Source organism: Lithobates pipiens, unplaced genomic scaffold, assembly GCF_037356315.1.
Source record: "Lithobates pipiens isolate NorthernLeopardFrog02 unplaced genomic scaffold, aLitPip1_a1.2 Scaffold_18, whole genome shotgun sequence".
NCBI classification, from domain to species: Eukaryota; Metazoa; Chordata; class Amphibia; order Anura; family Ranidae; genus Lithobates; species Lithobates pipiens.
The window spans coordinates 619,796,289-619,816,233 of record NW_027507758.1 but is presented as its reverse complement, the minus strand read 5'-3'; the positions used below and the strand labels follow the sequence as shown (position 1 = coordinate 619,816,233).

At 44.5% G+C, this 19,945-nt stretch overlaps 1 protein-coding gene across 1 annotated transcript in view; it reads right to left on the bottom strand.

Moving 5' to 3' along the window:
* LOC143989513 (uncharacterized) overlaps window positions 1-19,945 on the bottom strand; it is a 283,774-nt gene that overhangs the window by 259,158 nt on the left and 4,671 nt on the right. Inside the window, 2 exon segments of the mRNA XM_077489650.1 lie at window positions 3,878-4,012; window positions 4,140-4,251. Coding sequence (XP_077345776.1) covers window positions 3,878-4,012; window positions 4,140-4,232 — 228 coding nt within the window. The 5' untranslated portion in view covers window positions 4,233-4,251.

Below are 19,945 nucleotides of genomic sequence, written 5' to 3'. Positions count from 1 at the left end.
TGTCCAGCGATCAGAGCGGACTCTCCTCTCTCTCCCCAGTATACACGGAGCTCCCTCCTCCCCCCGCTCTCATTCAACTTGGTCCTCCTCCCAGAACATTTTTGGATCACATTTAAGCAGCCAAAAACAACCACAAGCCTAGGCACTCAAGTGATCTCTGATAATCAAAAGGTTCAATGTTTAGACTAGAAGACACTTTAGCATAGAACAAGTGACCATAGGCCTAGGCTTCTGGTGACACACAGCACCTATAGGATGTTTGGAGAAATATTTTCTACTGAAAAGATCCGTTTCGGTTTTTAGGTTCCGTCTTAATTTTCATCAAAACAAAACTGTAAATACAGATTCATGGTGACCTTCAGCTACAAGTCGAAGAAGAGGGACCAAGGTGCTTTCTATTTTATTATATCAGTGCTACTGTAATGAGGAGAAAAACACAAATGAATACTGCCAGATGAACCCCAGAATCTACATAAACAGGGCTGAAGTCCCAGAGGTTGCTAGTTTCGGAAGTTTGGGCAAACGGCCAAGCTAAATGGGTATTCATCTGAGCCGGAAGTGAAACATTTACTAAACGTTATTACTACTGATATTAATTGTGAGAGCTTCCCACTCTTGCCGGTCGTTTTGGAGCCAGCGGCTGCCAGAGTTCCAACAACTGGTGACATATCCTGACGCATTCAGTGGTCAGCCAAGTACTGCCCACTGACAGGTGAATGTAAACAAAGGGGCAAGGATAATGCAAAAAAAAAAAAAAAATCAAGATAAAGTTGTAGGGTCTTCCCAAAATTAATATCAGACCCTTAAAGTTTGGGAAGAGGGAATCACATGCAAAACAAAGAAAAAAAAAAAGTTTGAGGACCCTCTAAAAGCTATAACATACCATAATTTGAGCATGCAGCCTGGTAGGCCAGGAAAGAAGAACCACCCTCCTGAACCATACCAGACCACATGCCCTCCACATAGGGGGTACCTGGCAAAAGCACCTTTGCTGCATGTTAAGGAGGACAAGGGCCTCTTCCCCACAACCTTGGCCTGGTAGTTGTTGGGGTCTTTTGGTTAGGGACTTATCAGAATCTGGAAGCCATCTTTAAAATAAAAGGGATCTAAGATATCCTTCCCCATACATGAATGGGTAAGGGATACATAGTACCCCTGATCATTCACAAATAAAAACACACATATATTTTTTAAACTCTTATTAAAAAAATACACTACTATGAAACCATGCCAGTCAGCAATGGCAATACAAATCAATCATGATGACTGACCCTCTCTGAGCGCTCAAAAAAAGCATGTTGACTAACCGAATGGGCGGGGGCATCAGGTTGACATGATCCTTTTGGGTCAATGATGTCATTTATTAAATAGGGGATCCCAATTGACATCACCCAAGAGATCCCACCTTTTTTGTTTCCATTCCGCTGCAGCGCCGGGAGCTTTCTTTTTTCAGAAAGCAAGCAGCGGGACCAGACATGTGGTCGCGCCCAGGTATCATTCATCATGAGTGATGTGGATCTGCATCATGTCACGAGTGATGCTCGTTCTACATCATGGGACTTTATTTTAATAAAAGGGGTCTGCGTGATTATTTACTTAACATTAAGGGTACTCATTAGAGAAGCTATCATTCTGGGTCTACTTTCCGCACAACCCTGGCCTAGTCTGTGTGGGGGTCTGCAGGTGGTGGGCTTATTGGAATCTGGAAGCCCTTGAACAATAAGGGGGGCCCCCCATATGTCATACATGTGAATGAATATGGGGTACACAGTACATATACTCATTCATCAAAAAAAGAAGTAAAGTGTAAATAAAAACACAAGGCCTTTAGTCAAAAATAAATGACGTCCCCTGATGTACATCCATTGTCAGTCACGTCATCCAGTGGAACCTGAAAATCGACATAAATTATTTATGAATAAATACATGGTGTCTGCAGCACAGAGAAGGATGTTTTTAACCACAATACCGGGCACTTAGACACCTTCCAGCCCAGGCCAATTTTCAGCTTTCAGCGCTGTTGCACTTTGAGTGACAATTGCGCGGTCATACAACACTGTACCAAAACTGATTTTTTATCATTTTGTTCCCACAAATAAAGCTTTCTTTTGGTGGTATTTGATCACCTCTGCGATTTTTATTTTTTGTGCAACAAACAAAAAAAGACTGAAAATTGTGGAAAAAAACAAGTCTTTCTTTGTTTCTGTTAAATTGTTTTGTAAATAAGTAAGTTTTCTTCAATGACGGGCACTGATATGGCTGCAGTGATGGGCACTAATGATGGGCACTGATAGGTGGCACTGGTATACAGCACTGATGGGCACTCATAGGCAGCACTGATGGGTACTTATGGGTGGCATTGCTGATTTAATTTGTTTCATGATGGTGCCAGTCAGTGCCCATTTGTGGGCACTGATTGGCACAGATTGTTCACATATGGATGGCCATGAGGTACATACCTGGCCATCCACATGTTGCCCACTTCCCTGGTGGTCCTGGGGGCTTCCCTGGTGGTCTAGTGTGGGCATTCCAGGGGGGGCTGCGCTGATAAACAATCAGCTCTCCTCTACTCGCGTCTGTCAGATGCGAGTGAGGAAAAGCCGATCAATGGCTTTACCGAGATCGGTGGAGAGGTGTGTTAGACTGACACACCACTCCACCGATCGCCGCGATGCGCACCCCCATGGGCGCGTGGTGGCATGTTATCCTGAAGGACGTCATATGACGCCCAATGAGGATAACAGAACCACTTCCCGGACGTCAATCTGCTATTGACCAGGCGGGAAGTGGTTAACTGAAGTATCAGTGACTATTATCAACCTATTATTGACTGATCTCACTCATCTCCCTCCCTACTCTGGACCAATCCGTGTGCAGTAACAGAGCAGAGATAACAGAAGAATATATTGTGGCTCACCTGTGCTGATCTCTGTAGGAGTGTCCTCCTCTTTGAATGTCCTCATCATTCCAGCCTCCTCCGTATATTGCTGATCATCCCTCACATACGTCTCTTCTACTTCACCCTCAACTTTCATGTTCATCAGATCTTCACCCTAAACCAACAGAATGGAAGAAAATATCATCCATAAAACAGAAGTATTTATGATGTGAGATCACATAGAAAATATTGTCTTGTAGAGTCCACACATCGTCTCCACATGTCAGAGTGTTCAATCACTTTATGTTCCAGACCCTCAACTCCACCTACCTGATGATGGTGGGGGATGGTGTGACCTTCCTGTGTGCAATCCCGGGAATACAGAGGACGGGGACATCGCTCTGGTGGGTTGCTGGTATTAGAAGACTCCATCATAATGTCCTTGTAGAGGTCCTTGCATCTATCTGAAACTTTCTCCATTACACCATAATCCTCATCCTCCTCTTTATACTCTTCTTTAACAACAATATTATCATCCCCGAGATTTCCACTCTGAATATATAATAAATATTTGTTGTAATAAACATGCTGTGTATAAATCATAACTGCCAATAATTGTTCTTCATCTACCTGATGATGGTGGGGGATGGTGTGATCTTCCTGTGTGGAATCCCGGGAATACAGAGGACGGGGACATCTCTCTGGTGGGTTTTCATAGCTGGATGACTCCATCATGGTGTCCTGGTACAGATCTTTGCGTCCTTTTACAGAATCCAACTCCTCCAGCAGCCAATCCCCATCATCCGCCTGCGTTCTCTCTTCTATAACATCAACTTTAGAATCTCTCAGGTTTCCACTCTGATTATAGAATAAAAATGATATAAACTGTAACACAACATATATTGTACAGATCCTGACACACACAATGATACAGTCACCATCCAGACACATCCCTTGTCGGTTACTGGATAATGTCCCAGAATTCCCGGCACCGCTCACCTCTCCTGTCAGCAGCTTCATCATCTTCTTGGTGACTTCTAGAATCTTCTGCATGTTGTGTCTCTCAGGTTTTAGGGAGTCACATGGAGGCACTGTGATGGTCATATGATCACCTGACTTCACAAGAGGAAATCTCTGTATTGAGGAACCAATAGAAATATCATGTTAGAATCCCAGAATTCTCCTCACCTCTCCAGTCAGGTCTGCATTTTCTTAATAGAGATAAGAGTGATGTCATGTGACCTCCCAGAATCCTCCTCACCTCTCCGGTCAGCAGGTAGATGATCTCCAGGGTGAGGTTTAGTATCTTCTCAGTCATGTGACTCCGGTCCTCCTCCATCCTTGTTGTGGTCATGTGATCTATGCAGGTTTCTCTGTGGGTGAAGAATTACAGTAGCTGGTCAGTATTGGTTGTGCAATATTAGGATGGAGATGTAAGGGGGGTTTGTAACAGTAAGTAGATAGAAATGGAGGTGATATTACAAATAATATCTATGATATCAGTGTACTTGTCAGTACTGAGTTCACCTGCTGGTGGCACTGTGGTTCTCTGGGCCGATGGCTGCAGTTCCGGTGTCCACCAGCAAGTGTCTCCCAGAACCCAGCAGGTTCTGATCAGCTACACCTGGCTCCAGCTGGCAGGTGGATAATTAACGCAGAGTTCCGCCGAAAAAAAAAACAGAGTAGATCGCCACAGATTTTTTTTTTTTTTTAAACCAAAGACATGTAGCAGAATACATTTTGGCCAACATTTTTTAAGAGATTTTTTTTTTTTTTTATTGGATATATTTTATAGCAGAAAGTAAGTCTTTTCAAATTTTTTAGTCTTGTTTTCATTTATATAATAAAATAAAAAAAAACATTGCTGATTAAAATACCACCAAAATAAATCTCTATTTGTATGAAAAAAAAAAAAGGAAAAAAAAAAATGTCATTTGGTTACAGTGTTGCATGACCGCGCCATTACCAGTTAACCCCTTCATGCGCGGTCATGTGGCACTGCATCCAAATTACATTTTAAAAATGTCTTCATTAATTTAGGTCAATATGTATTCTGCTACATGTTTTTGGTAAAAAAAAAAAAACAACAATAAACATATGTTAATTGGTTTGTGCTAAAAATATGCACTGTCACTGTACTAATGACACTGGCTGGGAAGGGGTTAACATCTAGGGCAATCATATAGTATATTTTACTATTGTTTTTGTCTCTCATTAAATACCGTATGTTTCCCTCCATAAGACACACCTAGGTTTAAGAGGAGGAAAACAAGAAAAACAATATTCTGAACCAAATGGTGCACTAAAATATTTACCAGTGCCAATTAAATGCAGCCTGACCGGTGCCAATTAAATGCAGCCTGACCGGTGCCAATTAAATATAGCCTTACCTGTGCCTGGTGAGGACGTCATCACATCCAACAGAGCAGCCCGGGCCGGCACCGTGGCTGCACTCCATTTGGCCTGCTCTGTCTTCTGGCTATGGCGGGGCGGGCGGTCCTGGTCAGTATTCGCTCTATAAGACACACAGGCATTCCCCCCCCTTTTTTTTGGGGGGGGGGGGGGAAGTGTGTCTTATGGAGTGAAAAATACTACTGTTTGGTGCCCCTCTGTCCCTTCAACCTGCCGACCGCCTAACTTGAAAAATATGTCATTACTTTAACCACTACAATACCGGGCACTTTCGCCCCCTTCCTTTCCAGCCCAATTTTCAGATTTAATCGCTCTCGCAATTTCAATGACAATTGCGCGGTCATGCTACGCTGTACCCAAATTAAATTGTTATCATTTTGTTTGTACAAATAGAGCTTTATTTTGGTGTTATTTATTAACGACTCCGATTTTTATTTTTTGGAAATTTGGAAAAAAAACAATATTTTCTTCTTTCTATTTTAAAAGAAATCCAATAAAATCAAATTTTGTCATAAATTTAAGCCAAAATGTATTCTGCTACATGTCTTTGGTAAAAAAAATTTGGTTACGTGTATAATAATTGTGTGGCAGCAAGCAGGTAAAGTCACCTGGTTGTATCCAGGATGGGAAATATGTGTGCCCTAGATTCAGGCTTTATGCAGACTTGTACAACTAGAGGGGAAGAGTTAATGAGCCCAGCTGAAGTAAGTGGGCTCATTAAGACCTCTACAAAAAACTCCAGCATGCTTAGGGAGATGCTCCATCCTGGAACCAGTTTTGTGTGTATAGACTGGGGAGTGTGATCTCTGTTCTGTGCGGTGAGTTAACGCCTGTGTGGCAAACCTCTACAACAGAGACAGGGACTGGTGCAGTACAAGGCTGCACTCAGTTGTTAGACAGGGAATCCAAGTGTGTAATTAGAGGTCAAGCTGACCAGGATTTATTTTCATGTTTTATTTTTTTTTGGCTGTTATATGTTTCACTGCATGTAGCATAAATAAACCGCATCTTTTGTTTTTTTGCACCTACAACGCTGTCTGCTGTGCCTGATTTTGTGTTGTGAACCCATCCAGGGGGGTCACACACACCCGCTGCCGAGCTAACCCCTCACAGTTGGTGGAGAATTTTGGCAGTTTTTATTTTAAATTTTTTTTAAGGCCAGCATGGAGGAGATACTGAGACAGCTGGCTCTAGCAAATGCAAACCAGCAGCAAGCAAATGCAAATCAGCAGCAAACAAATGCGGGTTTACAAAGGAGCCTTGCAGCCCAGCAGCAGACAAATGCAACTTTGCAGCAGAGTCTGGAAGCTCAGCAACAAGCCCAGCAGCAATCTGAAGCCCGCTTCATAGACCTGTTGCAGAAGCAAGAGCAGAATTTTCAACAGAAAATAGAGACATTGATACAGCAACGTCCGCAGACCAATGAAGCAAGTGGTTACAATAATACCTCATCCTTTGGTGTGAGCCGTTTACTGACAAAAATGACTGGAGAGGATGATCCGGAGGTGTTTTTGACCACATTTGAAAGGACTGCTAAAAGGGAAAAGTGGCCTAAGGAGCAATGGGCTGGACTGGTGGCCCCTCTGTTAACTGGGGAATCGCAGAAAGCTTATTATGACCTAGAGCCTGACCAAGCAAAAGACTATGTGGTGCTAAAAACAGAAATATTGGCACGGCTGGGTGTCACCCTGGCCGTCCGGGCTCAGCGTGTACATAATTGGACTTTTCAGGTTGGAAAACCTCCCAGGTCTCAAATGTATGATCTCATTCACCTGAGCAGGAAGTGGCTGCAGCCAGAGACTTTGACCGCACCAAACATTGTGGAACGTGTGGTTATAGATCGTTTCCTGAGAGCTCTTCCTACTGCCATCCAAAAATGGGTAAGCCATGGAGACCCAGAAAATGCAGATAAACTTGTGGATCTGGTTGAGAGGTACTTGGCTACAGAGAACCTGTACACCTCTTCCAGGGACTCACGGACTTTCTACCCTAAGACCAGATCATCCCCAGTGGTGGGTAAGATGACTCCAAGGGGTGAGGGTGGAGAGAGTGAGAGGGTGGGAGTTCTACCTAAGGTCTGGCGGGAGCAGCCCAGGAAGCCCATGCTGCAAGAGGCAGCGAAAAAGATTATTTGCTACCGCTGCCGCCAAGAGGGACATATTGCAGCCAATTGCCCCGTTGTGGATGAGCCTATGCAATGTGACTTTATAAGGGAGAGACGTCAGTTGCTGTTTGCGACAGTTGCATGCACTGCCATTCGGGGACCTGAGAAACATTTATGTAAAATGTGTATTAATGGTAGAAATGTTGATGTGTTGCTGGATTCAGGTAGCCTGGTAACATTGATAAAAGCTGAATTAGTTACTACAGAGGTCTCTGGGAAGAACAGGGTGGCTGTTATTTGTGTGCATGGGGACACCCGAGAGTATCCTGTAACTTCAGTGTTTTTTGAGACCCCCAAAGGTAACCTCTCCCATCAGGTGGGGTTAGTGTCTCACTTACCACATGATGCTATTGTGGGAAGGGATTTTCCAAAATTCTGGGAACTCTGGGATTGTCCTGAGCCCCCCACTGGTGCCCCTATAGACCAGGAAGATGACCAGAATTCCTCTGGGAGTGGTGAGGACGCTCCTGAATTTCCCTTGTCGGTATTGGCGGGGGAAACTCGAGAAACTGGGGAGGAGCCAACCTCCTCAGATGAAAACATGCCGTCTGTGGAGTTTTCGGATCTTGAGGTTCACAGGGAAAATTTTGCCACAGAACAGTTAAAAGACCCTACCCTAATAAAGGCACGGGAAAATGTGGTGAAAATAGATGGCGAGTTAGTGAACCCAGATAAGACTTGCACTTATCCTTACTTCACTATGGAAAGGGACCTGCTGTATCGAGTGGCTCAAAGGGCAGAAGAAACCATTGAGCAACTTGTAGTGCCCAAACCTTACAGGAAGTTGGTGTTAGAATTGGCCCATGGGCACATTCTGGGAGGTCATCTGGGGACAGAGAAAACCAGAGAGAGGGTATTGCAGAGATTCTATTGGCCTGGGGTCATGAAGGAAATAGAAAATTATTGTTCCTCCTGCCCTGTGTGTCAGAAGTCGGCACCTATGCCACATTTCCGTAACCCGCTGGTACCTCTTCCTATCATTGAGATCCCCTTTGAAAGGATCGCAATGGATTTGGTAGGTCCGATAATGAAGTCCGCCAGGGGGCATCAGTACATTTTGGTTATATTGGACTATGCCACCCGTTATCCGGAAGCAATTCCTCTTCGAAATACCTCGGCCAAAACCATAGCCAAAGAGCTATCTCTTGTTTTTAGCCGCGTGGGTATTTGTAAGGAACTGCTTATGGACCAAGGTACACCCTTTATGTCCTGGGTTATGAAAGAATTATGCAAGTTGTACAAAGTGACGCAATTGCGTACATCTGTGTATCACCCCCAAACAGATGGGTTGGTTGAAAGATTCAACAAAACCCTTAAACAAATGTTAAAGAAGGTGGTGGATAGAGATGGAAAGAATTGGGACTGTCTAATACCCTATCTGATGTTTGCCATTAGGGAGGTACCCCAATCCTCTACGGGTTTCTCACCCTTCGAGTTGCTCTATGGGAGACACCCAAGAGGGCTGCTGGATATCGCCAAGGAAACTTGGGAAAATGAGAGTTCTCCTCACAGGAGCGTGATTGAGCATGTCGCCCTGATGCAAGATAGAATTGCACAGGTAATGCCAATTGTAAAGGAACATTTAACCCAAGCGCAGTTAGCACAGCAGAGAGTGTACAACCGTGGGGCCAAGACCCGTACTTTTTCCCCGGGGGATAGGGTCTTGGTGCTAGTCCCTACGGTTGAAAGCAAATTTCTGGCCAAATGGCAAGGTCCATATGAAGTAATTGAAAAAATTAGTGAGGTGAACTACAGGGTTAGACAGCCAGGAAGGCGAAAGCCGGAGCAGATCTATCACGTCCATCTGCTGAAAGCCTGGAGGGATAGGGAATCCCTAGTCGCAGAGACTTTGTCACAAGTACAGCCTGATTGCTTAGTTCCTGAGGTTGGAATGGCAGTCACCTTATCGAAACCCCAACAACAGGAGGTTAAAGAGTTTGTACTTCGTAACAAAGAGATTTTCTCTGAGCTTCCGGGACAAACATCTGGCGTAGAGCATGACATTATCACCCCGCCAGGAGAAAGGGTAAAACTAAAACCTTATAGAATACCAGAGGCCCGACGGGAGGCAATACGTGGGGAGGTTCAAAGGATGCTGGAATTGGGTGTGATAGAGGAGTCCCAGAGTGACTGGTCCAGTCCTATCGTACTAGTGCCCAAACCTGATGGGAGCTGGTGGTTTTGTAACGATTTTCGACAATTAAATAAAGTTACAAAATTTGACACCTACCCCATGCCGCGTATAGATGAGTTGATTGACCGGCTGGGAACAGCCCGATATATGACAACTCTTGATCTCACCAAAGGCTATTGGCAAATTCCCCTGGCCGAGTCGGCCAAGGAGAAAACTGCGTTTGTAACCCCAGATGGGGCATTCCAATATAAGAGAATGCCGTTTGGGTTACAGAATGCACCGGCAACATTCCAGCGGAAAATGGATACGATTCTGAGGCCCCATCAGAAATATGCTGCAGCTTACCTGGATGATGTGATTATCCATAGCACAGACTGGGTCTTACATTTGCCAAAAGTACAAGCCGTCCTAGACTCTATCCGGGAAGCTGGGTTTACGGCCAATCCAAAGAAGTGTACCATTGGACAGGAGGAGGCCAAATATCTTGGGTACACTATTGGGAGGGGGGTGATAAAACCCCAAGTCAATAAAGTCGAGGCCATACAGAGTTGGCCACGTCCCAACAGCAAGAAACAGGTACGAGCCTTTCTGGGAATCGCTGGCTATTATCGACGATTCATTCCCCATTTTGCTTCTCAGGCTGTGCCCCTCACCAACCTGACAAAAGGGAAAGAGTCGGTTATGGTTAAATGGTCCCCAGAGGCTGAAGAAGCATTTCAGTCCTTAAAAACAGCCTTATGTAGCCAGCCAGTGTTGTACTCACCAGACTTCTCTAAGGACTTTGTTGTACAAACTGATGCATCAGACGTTGGGTTAGGAGCAGTGTTATCCCAGGTCTGGAACGGGGAAGAGCACCCAGTCATTTACCTCAGCAGGAAGTTGAAGTCCCATGAGGTAAATTACGCCACGATTGAGAAGGAATGTTTAGCAGTGAAGTGGGCTCTAGATTCCCTTCGGTACTATCTGCTAGGTAGGCACTTTGACCTGGTGACTGATCACGCTCCTTTAAAGTGGATGGCTCAGAACAAGGAGACCAATAGAAGGGTAAATAGGTGGTTCCTGGCCCTACAAGAATTTAACTTTACAGTTAAGCATCGCCCTGGTGTTAAAATGGGGAATGTGGATGCTTTGTCTCGGATACATTCGTGTCTGACTGCTTGTGTTACAACCCCAAGGTTGAAACAAGAGGGGGGGGTATGTGGCAGCACACAGGTAAAGTCACCTGGTTGTATCCAGGATGGGAAATATGTGTGCCCTAGATTCAGGCTTTATGCAGACTTTTACAATTAGAGGGGAAGAGTTAATGAGCCCAGCTGAAGTAAGTGGGCTCATTAAGACCTCTACAAAAAACCCCAGCATGCTTAGGGAGATGCTCCATCCTGGAACCAGTTTTGTGTGTATAGACTGGGGAGTGTGATACCTGTTCTGTGCGGTGAGTTAACGCCTGTGTGGCAAACCTCTACAACAGAGACAGGGACTGGTGCAGCACAAGGTTGCACTCAGTTGTTAGACAGGGAATCTAAGTGTGTAATTAGAGGTCAAGCTGACCAGGATTTATTTTCATGTTTTATTTTTGTTTGGCTGTTATATGTTTCACTGCATGTAGCATAAATAAACCGCATCTTTTGTTTTTTTGCACCTACAACGCTGTCTGCTGTGCCTGATTTTGTGTTGTGAACCCATCCAGGGGGTCACACACACCCGCTGCCAAGCTAACCCCTCACAATTGGTTTGTGTGATAACGGACATATGTACGCAAATGATCATGTACAGATGTGTGCAGGTGATCATTGGGACATGTGATTTTAGTGGGACTTATGTGGGGGACATGTGTTTTTATTATTGGGGACATGTGTGTTTTGGGGACATTGTGTTTATACTGTGGGGTGTGTTGTGTGTTTTCACTAGACTGGTGATCAGTGAGTAAAAAGCTGTAAAAAAACAGCTCATACTCACTCAGAAGTAGAGAGCTCCCACCCGGCCGTATATGTACATTGGCCGGGTGGGAAGTAGTTAAAGAGGAGCTGCACCAAAAAAAAAAAAATATTAAAAGCCAGCAGCTACTAATATTGCAGCTGCTGACTTTTAATAAATGGACACTTACCTGTCCCAGGGTCCAGCGATGTCGGCGGCAGATGACGAGCGATTGCTCGTCTCGCTGCTGCCACCGCCGCCATCCTCTGTCAGGGAATCGGGAAGTGAAGCATGACTGCTTCACTGCCCAGTTCCCTACTGCGCATGCACGAGTCGCGCTGCGCGTCTCTTATGGTCCCCCGCTGTGTCTCTGGGAACTGTGTGTTTCCCAGAACACAACGGGGGGGGGGGCGTCTGCGGCGGTCTGGCCGGAAGTGGGTGCAGTTACCTGGATTATCCAGGTAACTGCACCCCCCTCCCCCCTGAAAGGTGCCGATTGTGGCACTGGAGGGGGGAGGGATCAGATTAGCGGAACTTCCCCTTTAGGGTGAAGAACCGCTTTAAATAAATTTTTAAAGCATCACCTATGGAGATCTTTAAATACCACAGATGGCCCAATTCCACGAGCATGCACAATTTTAAAGCATGACTAAGTATCATTTTAGGTATCTATTTACTTGGCGTAACATCATCTTTCAGATTATACACAAAAATGTGGGTATATTATATTATGTGTATTTTTTTCTTTTTTTAAATCATTAAAATATATTTTTTCCCAAAAAAATTGCATTTCAAAAAACGTTGTGCAGAAAAGTTGTGACATAAAAAAACTGCACGGATCACCATTTTATTCTCTAGGGTCTTTGCTAAAATATAATTTGGGGATTCTAGCATAACAAGCATAGTCGAGGACTCCCTTTCATTAACCACTTAAGGACCGCCGCATGCCAATGTACGTCATCAGAATGGCATGTACAGGCACAAGCACGTACATGTACGTGCTTGCCTTCCAGCGGGTGGGGGGGTCCGATCGGACCCCCTCCCGCTGGATGTGGCGGTCCGTTTCGCTTCAGGAGCGATCCGGGATGAGGGGATGGCTGTTGATTTCTGGCCATCCCCTCTCGATCGCTCCTGGCGAATGAGAAGCTTCCCCCGCTGTGTATTGTAAACACAGGCAGGGAGGAAGTGATGTCATTCTCCTCGGGGCGTCTTTTTGACCGGACTACGAGGAGAACAGTGAAAGTAAGTGTGCACCAAACACTACACTGATATGTAGGCACACATAGGCACACAAACCCCCGATCACCCCCCCCCCCGATCGCCCCCCCACCTCCCCTCCCAGTCACAGTGTCACTGATTGCAGTGATCATTTATTTACTGATCACTGCATTTAGTGTCAGTTGTAAAAGTAAAAACTGTCAGGGCAGTTATTGTTAGGTCCAGGGTAGCCCCCTACCACCCCCCAATAAAGGTTTAACCCCCTGATTGCCCCTAGAGTTAACCCTTTCACCCCCTTTTGCCAGTGTCACTAAGCGATCGTTTTTCTGATCGCTGCATTAGTGTCACTGGTGCCGCTAGGTAGCTAGTTATTTATTTTTTTAGGTTCACCGCCAGGTTTTTATAGCGATAGGTACCCCCATATACTACCCAATAATGGTTTTAACTCCCTGATTGCCCCTAGTTAACCCTTTCACCAGCGATCACCGTATAAGTGCCACTGGTGATGCTGGTTAGCCAGTTAGTTATTTAGGTTCCCCGTCAGGTTTTTATATAGCGCCAGGGACCCCCATATACTACCTAATAAAGATTTGAACCCCCTGATTGCCCCTAGTTAACCCTTTCACCAGTGATCACCGTATAAGTGTTACGGGTGACTCTGGTTAGTTAGTTTGCTTTTTATAGCATCAGGGCACCCACCATTTATTACCCAATAAAGGTTTAACCCCCTGATCACCCGGCGGGTGATATCAATTAGGTTTTAGGGTCAGGGTCTGCGTCACCCCAGGCAGCGCTAGGTTAGTGCCAGTACCACTAACACCCACGCGCAAAGCATACACCTCCCGTAGTGGTATAGTATCTGAACAGATCAATATCTGATCTGATCAGATCTATACTAGCGTCCCCAGCAGTTTAGGGTTCCAAAAAAATGCATTGTTAGCGGGATCAGCCCATATACCTGCTAGCACCTGCGTTTTGCCCCTCTGCTCAGCCCACCCAAGTGCAGTATCGATCGATCACTGTCACTTAGAAAACACTAAACACATAACTGCAGCGTTCGCAGAGTCAGGCCTGATCCCTGCGATCGCTAACAGTTTTTTTTGGTAGCGTTTTATATTTAAATCCTGAAGGCAGTGCTTGGTTTTCGGGGTCCCGTACGTGGCTAGGCTCCCAAAAAGTCCCCCACATGGGGTATCCCCGTACTCGGGAGAAGCAGCAGAATTTACTTTGGGGTGTAATTTCACTTATGCCCATAGCATGTGTGAGTAATATATCATTTAGTGACAACTTTGTGCAAAAAAAAAAAAAAATTGTAATATTCCTGCAACTTGTGGCAAAATATAAAATATTTCATGGACTCAACATGCCTCTTAGTAAATAGCTTGGGGTGTCTACTTTCCAAAATGGGGTCATTTGGGGGGGTCTTGTGCTATTTTGGCATTTTATGGCCTTCGAAACTGTGATAGGTAGTGAGGAGTGAAATCAAAAATGTGCACCCTTAGAAATCCTGAAGGCAGTGATTGGTTTTCGGGGCCCCGTACGCAGCTAGACTCCCAAAAAGTCCCACATATGTGGTATCCCCGTACTCAGGAGAAGCAACAGAATATATTTTGGGGTGCAATTCCACATATAACTATGGCATGTGTGAGCAATATATCATTTAGTGACAACTTTTTGTAAACTTTTTTTTTGTGTCATTATTCAATCACTTGAGACAAAAAAAAATATTCAATGGGCTCAACATGCCCCTCAGCAATTTCCTTGGGGTGTCTACTTTCCAAATGGGGTCATTTGGGGGGGGGGGGGGGGTTTGTACTGCCCTCCCATTTTAGCACCTCAAGAAATGAGATAGGCAGTCATAAATTAAAATCTGTGTAAATTCCAGAAAATGTACTCTAGTTTGTAGACGCTATAACTTTTGCGCAAACCAATAAATATACGCTTATTGACATTTTTTTTACTAAAGACATGTGGCTGAATAAATTTTGCCCTAAATGTATGACTAAAATTTAGTTTATTCGATTTTTCTTATAACAAAAAGTAGAAAATATATTTTTTTCTCGAAATTTTCGGTCTTTTTCCATTTATATCGCAAAAATTAAAAATCGCAGAGGCAATCAAATACCATCAAAAGAAAGCTCTATTTGTGGGAAAAAAAGGACACAAATTTCGTTTGGATACAACATTGCATGACCGCGCAATTACCAGTTAAAGCAGTGCAGTGCAAAATTGTATAAAGACCTCTGGTCCTTAGGCTGACAATTGGTCCGGGGCTGAAGTGGTTAAGAAGAATGTATGCTGAACCCGCATTTAAAATACCTGGCAAGCGGGGTTCTGTCCCTCTCCTGCTTCAATGACCCAGGAGTACTATACTGTATATTCACTTCTGTGTCCAAGATGGCTGCCCAGACCTCACAGGATTTGGAAAAAGGAGATGCTGTCCTCCCCAAGATGGTTGCCCAGATCTCACAGGATTTGGAAAAAGGAGATACTGTCCTCCCCAAGATGGTTGCCCAGATCTCACAGGATTTGGAAAAAGGAGACGCTGTCCTCCCCAAGATGGTTGCCCAGATCTCACAGGATTTGACAAAGGGAAACGTCCTCCACCAAGATGGCTGCCCAGACCTCACAGGATTTGGCAAAAAGAGACACTGTCCTCCCCAAGATGGTTGCCCAGATCTCACAGGATTTGACAAAGGGAAACGTTGTCCTCCCCAAGATGGCTGCCCAGACCTCACAGGATTTGGCAAAAGGAGACACTGTCCTCCCCAAGATGGCTGCCCAGACCTCCCAGGATTTGGCAAAGGGAGACCCTGTCCTCCCCAACGATGGCTGCCCAGACCTCCCAGGATTTGGCAAAAGGAGACCCTGTCCTCCCCAAGATGGCTGCCCAGACCTCACAGGATTTGGAAAAAGGAGATGCTGTCCTCCCCAAGATGGTTGCCCAGATCTCACAGGATTTGGAAAAAGGAGATGCTGTCCTCCCCAAGATGGATGCCCAGATCTCACAGGATTTGACAAAGGGAAACGTCCTCCCCAAGATGGTTGCCCAGATCTCACAGGATTTGACAAAGGGAAACGTTGTCCTCCCCAAGATGGCTGCCCAGACCTCACAGGATTTGGCAAAAGGAGACACTGTCCTCCCCAAGATGGCTGCCCAGACCTCCCAGGATTTGGCAAAGGGAGACCCTGTCCTCCCCAACGATGGCTGCCCAGACCTCCCAGGATTTGGCAAAAGGAGACCCTGTCCTCCCCAACGATGGCTGCCCAGACCTCACAGGATTTGGAAAAAGGAGATGCTGTCCTCCCCAAGATGGTTGCCCAGATCTCACAGGATTTGGAAAAAGGAGATGCTGTCCTCCCCAAGATGGATGCCCAGATCTCACAGGATTTGACAAAGGGAAACGTCCTCCCCAAGATGGTTGCCCAGATCTCACAGGATTTGACAAAGGGAAACGTTGTCCTCCCCAAGATGGCTGCCCAGACCTCACAGGATTTGGCAAAAAGAGACACTGTCCTCCCCAAGATGGCTGCCCAGACCTCCCAGGATTTGGCAAAAGGAGACCCTGTCCTCCCCAACAATGGCTACCCAGACCTCCCAGGATTTGGCAAAAGGAGACAATGTCCTCCCCAAGATGGCTACCCAAATCTCACAGGATTTGGCAAAAGGAGACAATGTCCTCCCCAAGATGGCTGCCCAAATCTCACAGGATTTAGCAAAAGGAGACGCTGTCCTCCCCAAGATGGCTGCCTGGAACCCCTGATTGGAGAGCTTTTAGTTCTCAATGGGCTCCAGCAAGCCTAGTGTGGCGACACAGCTCTCCCTTGAGGTTAGTGAATAAAATGACAGCACTGCACCTGTCTACAGAGTTATCCACCTCCTCTCCATTATTGGCCAATGTGAGTCTGTTGATCCGAGTCAAAGACTGTGCAGGGCATTATGGATGAGCCCCAAAAGTAATTAACTGAAAAATAAATCCTGGAAACAGAGGTGAAATTTCAGTACAACCCGAATTTGAAATTTGTAACATAAAATTTACCACACTATATATAATTAATATCTGTTACAATAACTAGCAGGAGCAAAAAAAAAAGAAAATGTGCTGAGCAATCAGCAGTGGAAACAACATGTATTAACCTGTGTTACAATAGCCAAATGCTATAATATATATATATATATATATATATATATATATATATATATATATATATATATATATATATATATATATATATATATATATATATATATATATATATATATATATTATAACATTAGCATGTGCAAAAGTAAATGTGCAGAGTAAACAGCCGTGGAAACAACACATGTTAAAATGTGTCACAATAACAAACAAATGCTAAATAATATATAACATAAAATGAACATGTGCAAAATGAATCGTGATGAGTAATCAGCATTGGAAATATCCAAACCCAGTGAATGTTAAATACGAGGGACATAGAAGTAAAAACAAAAAAAAAAACAAATGTGGCGAGTAATCCACAGTGGAAACAGCACGGGTTACCATGTGTCTCCATAACCAACAAATGCCAAATAATATATAACATTAACATGTGCAAAAGCAAATGTGCCGAGCAATCAGCAGTGGAAACAACATCAAAACCCAGAAAATGCTAAACAATATATAAGATAAAATTAACATGTGCAAAAACAATTGTGTCGAGTAATCAACAGTGAAAACGTGTCACAATAACCATGAAAATGCCAAACAATATGTAACATAAAATAAACATATGCAAAATCAATTGCGCCAATTAATCAGCAGTGGAAACATGAGTTTGATGACTCATCCATGGCGATCAACGTATTCCATCCAATAAGAGCACAGCACCATACAACCACCGTGACTCCAAATGTCTGCTTTCCACCACCATCAACCTTACCTGACAAATTCTCACCTACAATTGGCCTTTACATTATAAAAGGTCTAATGGGCAGCCTGCCCCTTGTAGTTAAAGGGACCCTGTATATGCAACATTCATTTTATAGATTTGCTGATGTATTCTTGTTAGCGCTGTTGTTTTCACTGCGGATTACTCGGCACATTTGCACACATGTTCATTTTATGGTATATACTAGTTACCGTAGCTTTTGCTGGTTATTGTGAGACATGATAAACACATGTTTCCACTGCTGATTACTCAGCACATTTGCTTTTGCATGTGATCATTTTATGTTGTTATATATATTGTTTGGCATTTTCTGGTTACACATGTAGTTTCCACTGCTGATTACTTGGCACATTTGCTTTTGCGCATGACAGTTTAATATTATATACTATTTCGCATTTTCTGGTTACTAGGGGGCATGCTATTTCCACTGCTGATTACTCAGCACATTTACACACATGATCATTTTATTTCATCATTTTTTTTAGCTTTTGCTGGTTATTGTGAGACATGTTGTTTCCACTGCTGATTACACTGCACATTTATATACTATTTTGCATTTGCTGGTTACTAGGGGGCATGTTATTTCCACTGCTGATTACTCAGCACATTTGCACACATGATCATTTTATTTTATACATTTTTTAGCTTTTGCTGGTTGTGAGACATGTTGTTTCCACTGCTGATTACTCCGCACATTTGTGATGCATTAAGGTGGAGAAAAAAAAAAACAGAAGGTTTACAAGCCCTTTAAATAGTAAATTTCTTAGGGCAGCCTCTTGCTTCAAAAGTTAATTTATACATAGGAAGAGCCTTATTAAATCAGAGTAATCCAAAGTAAGAGGGAGGGAGGGGTTGCGGACTTCCAGGTTAGAAGTATGGCTTTTATATAATAAATAAATATTAACCATAAAAGTATTTTCCTCCCTGCAGATAGAGTATCCTCTTCAAAATATCCCAGTAAACAACGTAAAGGATTATAAATACTTGGGATTTGGAGGGTTGTGCTATCAAAATGAGTGTTTCAGACTAGTGAGCTTGAATACAGGGACGGTCCCAGACCATATGATAGAATTAGCCCACATTCCCGGTACATTTAGTGCAGTTGGGCGATGCAAGCCTACCCATCTGAAAGGGAACAAATGGGGTGTAACAGGAGCGACAGAGAAATTTTGTTTGCAACATTTTATCCCAAGCAGAGATGACCACGGGGGACTGTAAGAGTTTCAGAAATAATTAAATCAAGCCGAGACAGAAGTACAATTATATAACACTTGTTTAATAATAAAAGTAAAAAGAATAAACGGATAGTCAGCCAAGCCAGAAGTCAGGGATCAATTTAGTGGAACAGCAAGAAAGATCTGGAGCCAAAAGGCATGTCAGCAAAGCAAGCCTTTAACCACTTAATAACCGCCCTATAGCCGAATGACGGCTTTAGGGCGGTTTCTTAACTGTGGGAGGCCGTCATATGACGTCCTCCCAGAATTCCGCTCTCGCGCGCCCCCTGGGGGCGCGCACTCGAGAGCATCCGTGACCGCCGGGTCCACAGGACCCGGCACATCACGGATCACGGTAAACGGCCGCTCGTCGCGGCCGTTTACCACGTGATCGCTCCGTCAAATGACGGAGTGATCACTTGTAAACAAACCGGCGTCATGTTATGACGCCAGTTCCTCCCTCCCCCTCTCTGTACCGATCGGAACAGCGGAGGGGGAGGAGATCGGTGTCAGCAGCGATGTGGGCTGCATCTGCAGTGCCCACATCGCTGCTCACCGAATTTAACCCCTCAATTCCCTGCCAATACTCTGCAATACCCTGCCATTACTCTGCAATACCCTGCAATACCCTGCATTACCCTGCATTACCCTGCAATAGTCTGCAATAGTCTGCATTACACTGCAATATTCTGCAATACCCTGCCATTACTCTGCATTACCCTGCAATACCCTGCAATACCCTGCAACGCTCTGCAACACCCGCCAAAACCCTGTAACACTCTGCAATGCTCTGCAATGCTCTGCAACACTCTGCAATGCTCTGCAACACTCTGCAATGCTCTGCAACACTCTGCAATGCTCTGCAACACCCACCAATACCCTGCAACACCCACCAATACCCTGCAACACCCACCAATACCCTGCAACACTCTGCAATGCTCTGCAACACCCGCCAATACCTTGCAACACTCTGCAATGCTCTGCAACACCCTCCAATATCCTGCAATGCTCTGCAACGCAATACTCTGCAACGCCATACTCTGAGATACCCAGCCATACTCTGATATACCCAGCCATACCCAGCCATAGTCGGTGAT